General features: G+C 38.5%; 1 protein-coding gene across 1 annotated transcript in view; it reads right to left on the bottom strand.

Moving 5' to 3' along the window:
• Positions 1–1109: 1109 nt before the first annotated feature.
• LOC102207503 (myelin-associated glycoprotein-like) overlaps positions 1110–1308 on the bottom strand; it is a 15084-nt gene continuing 14885 nt past the window's right edge. Inside the window, exon 7 of the mRNA XM_005754100.2 lies at positions 1110–1197. Within this exon, the coding sequence (XP_005754157.1) occupies positions 1151–1197 (47 nt within the window). The 3' untranslated portion in view covers positions 1110–1150. The remainder of the gene's footprint in view (positions 1198–1308) is intronic.

The raw sequence follows: 1308 nt of genomic DNA, 5'->3' as shown, positions 1-1308 counted from the left end.
TGTGCGCTCAACCTTTTGGCAAAGCAATTGGCCGTCTGTGATGAGTGAGCACAAGGAGAATAAAAGTTTACAGGACAGAAGACCTTTCAGCAGAGAATGAGGCCACGAGCTGGTCCATAAATGCTGACTCTTAACTGGAAATGATGGGATGCAGTTGTGTTGGGAAAAGAGTGGGAAGCTGGACTAACCAGGAGGAAGGAACCTGGATTTTGTGGCAGGAACAGAAAAAGACTGTCCCTCAACTTAACACTCAGCCTGGACTTCGCTACAGCTGGGTTCATGCAGCGTTTTCTGCTTTTTCAGAAACAAAGGCAATCTGTACTTAAGTTACAATCATTTAAAGATTAATTTCAAATTACTTCGGGTTTTTTTGTTTTACTAGTTTATGTTTGTGGATTTGATGTATTCTATTACATGCGTATGATATGAAGATTAACTTAAGAAGAAATAGCTGTTTCCTATTAGTCCACAGACCTAGATTTGTCTACATAGAATAGGAAGAAATAATTAGCAGAAGACAAGTTTTTACTAAAGGTGTCTTTACTAAAGGAAAGTAATAGAGAAAGCAAAAAGATATTTCTGTACGATGCTGTATTTTGTGTTGTGGATCTTACCGAGGGCGGCCTCAATGGTAAAGTGCAGACAAGAACCCTGGAGGAGGTCCTTAACTACAGGAATCTGAGTAAAACCTTTCTGTAGAGCTGATTAGAATTCAGCTTCAAGTCAATGGTACTTTCAACTGTTCTGTTAAAATGTTTAGATTCTTGTTTAAGCCCTGTTCGTTGTTTACTTATTTTTATTTGAGTACTAAATTTCTCTTCAGCTCATTTGTTTCTTAAACAGCAGAAGTAGCTGCTGTGGATGCGTAAAAAACTCTCACACGTCTTGTAGTCCCATTTCTCCTTTTGTCTGAGTTTTAAATTACCAAGACGATGTTAAACCAATTACATTTATGTGTTATTCACTAGACCATACACAACTGCAAAAGAAATTTGCACATTCATTTCAGAATAGGAAAAAGTGATACAGCTCACGAGTTTTGTACAGACAGTATTTAATCACGAGTGAAAATGTTTGTTTAAACTTAAGATGAAGAATCAAAACCTTTTTGTTGGGGCATAACGAGGGAGCTCCACAGGTCTCTCTGCTTTCATGGTGCCCAAGTCTGATGTTGGCGTCTCCCCTGAGCGCCCCCTGCTGGCAGAAAACAATAAAATAAATAAGAACATGAGAAAGACAGCTGTCAGTTTTGGTAACCTCTTAAGTAGAGCCACATTTGGCTGCTATATTTGGATGGGCAAACAAAAA

The sequence above is a fragment of the Pundamilia nyererei genome, unplaced genomic scaffold, assembly GCF_000239375.1.
Source record: "Pundamilia nyererei isolate P.nyererei 1_Seehausen unplaced genomic scaffold, PunNye1.0 scaffold00508, whole genome shotgun sequence".
NCBI lineage: Eukaryota > Metazoa > Chordata > Actinopteri > Cichliformes > Cichlidae > Pundamilia > Pundamilia nyererei.
Note: the sequence above shows the minus strand (reverse complement) of the source record. Positions and strands in the feature narration are given on the sequence as shown.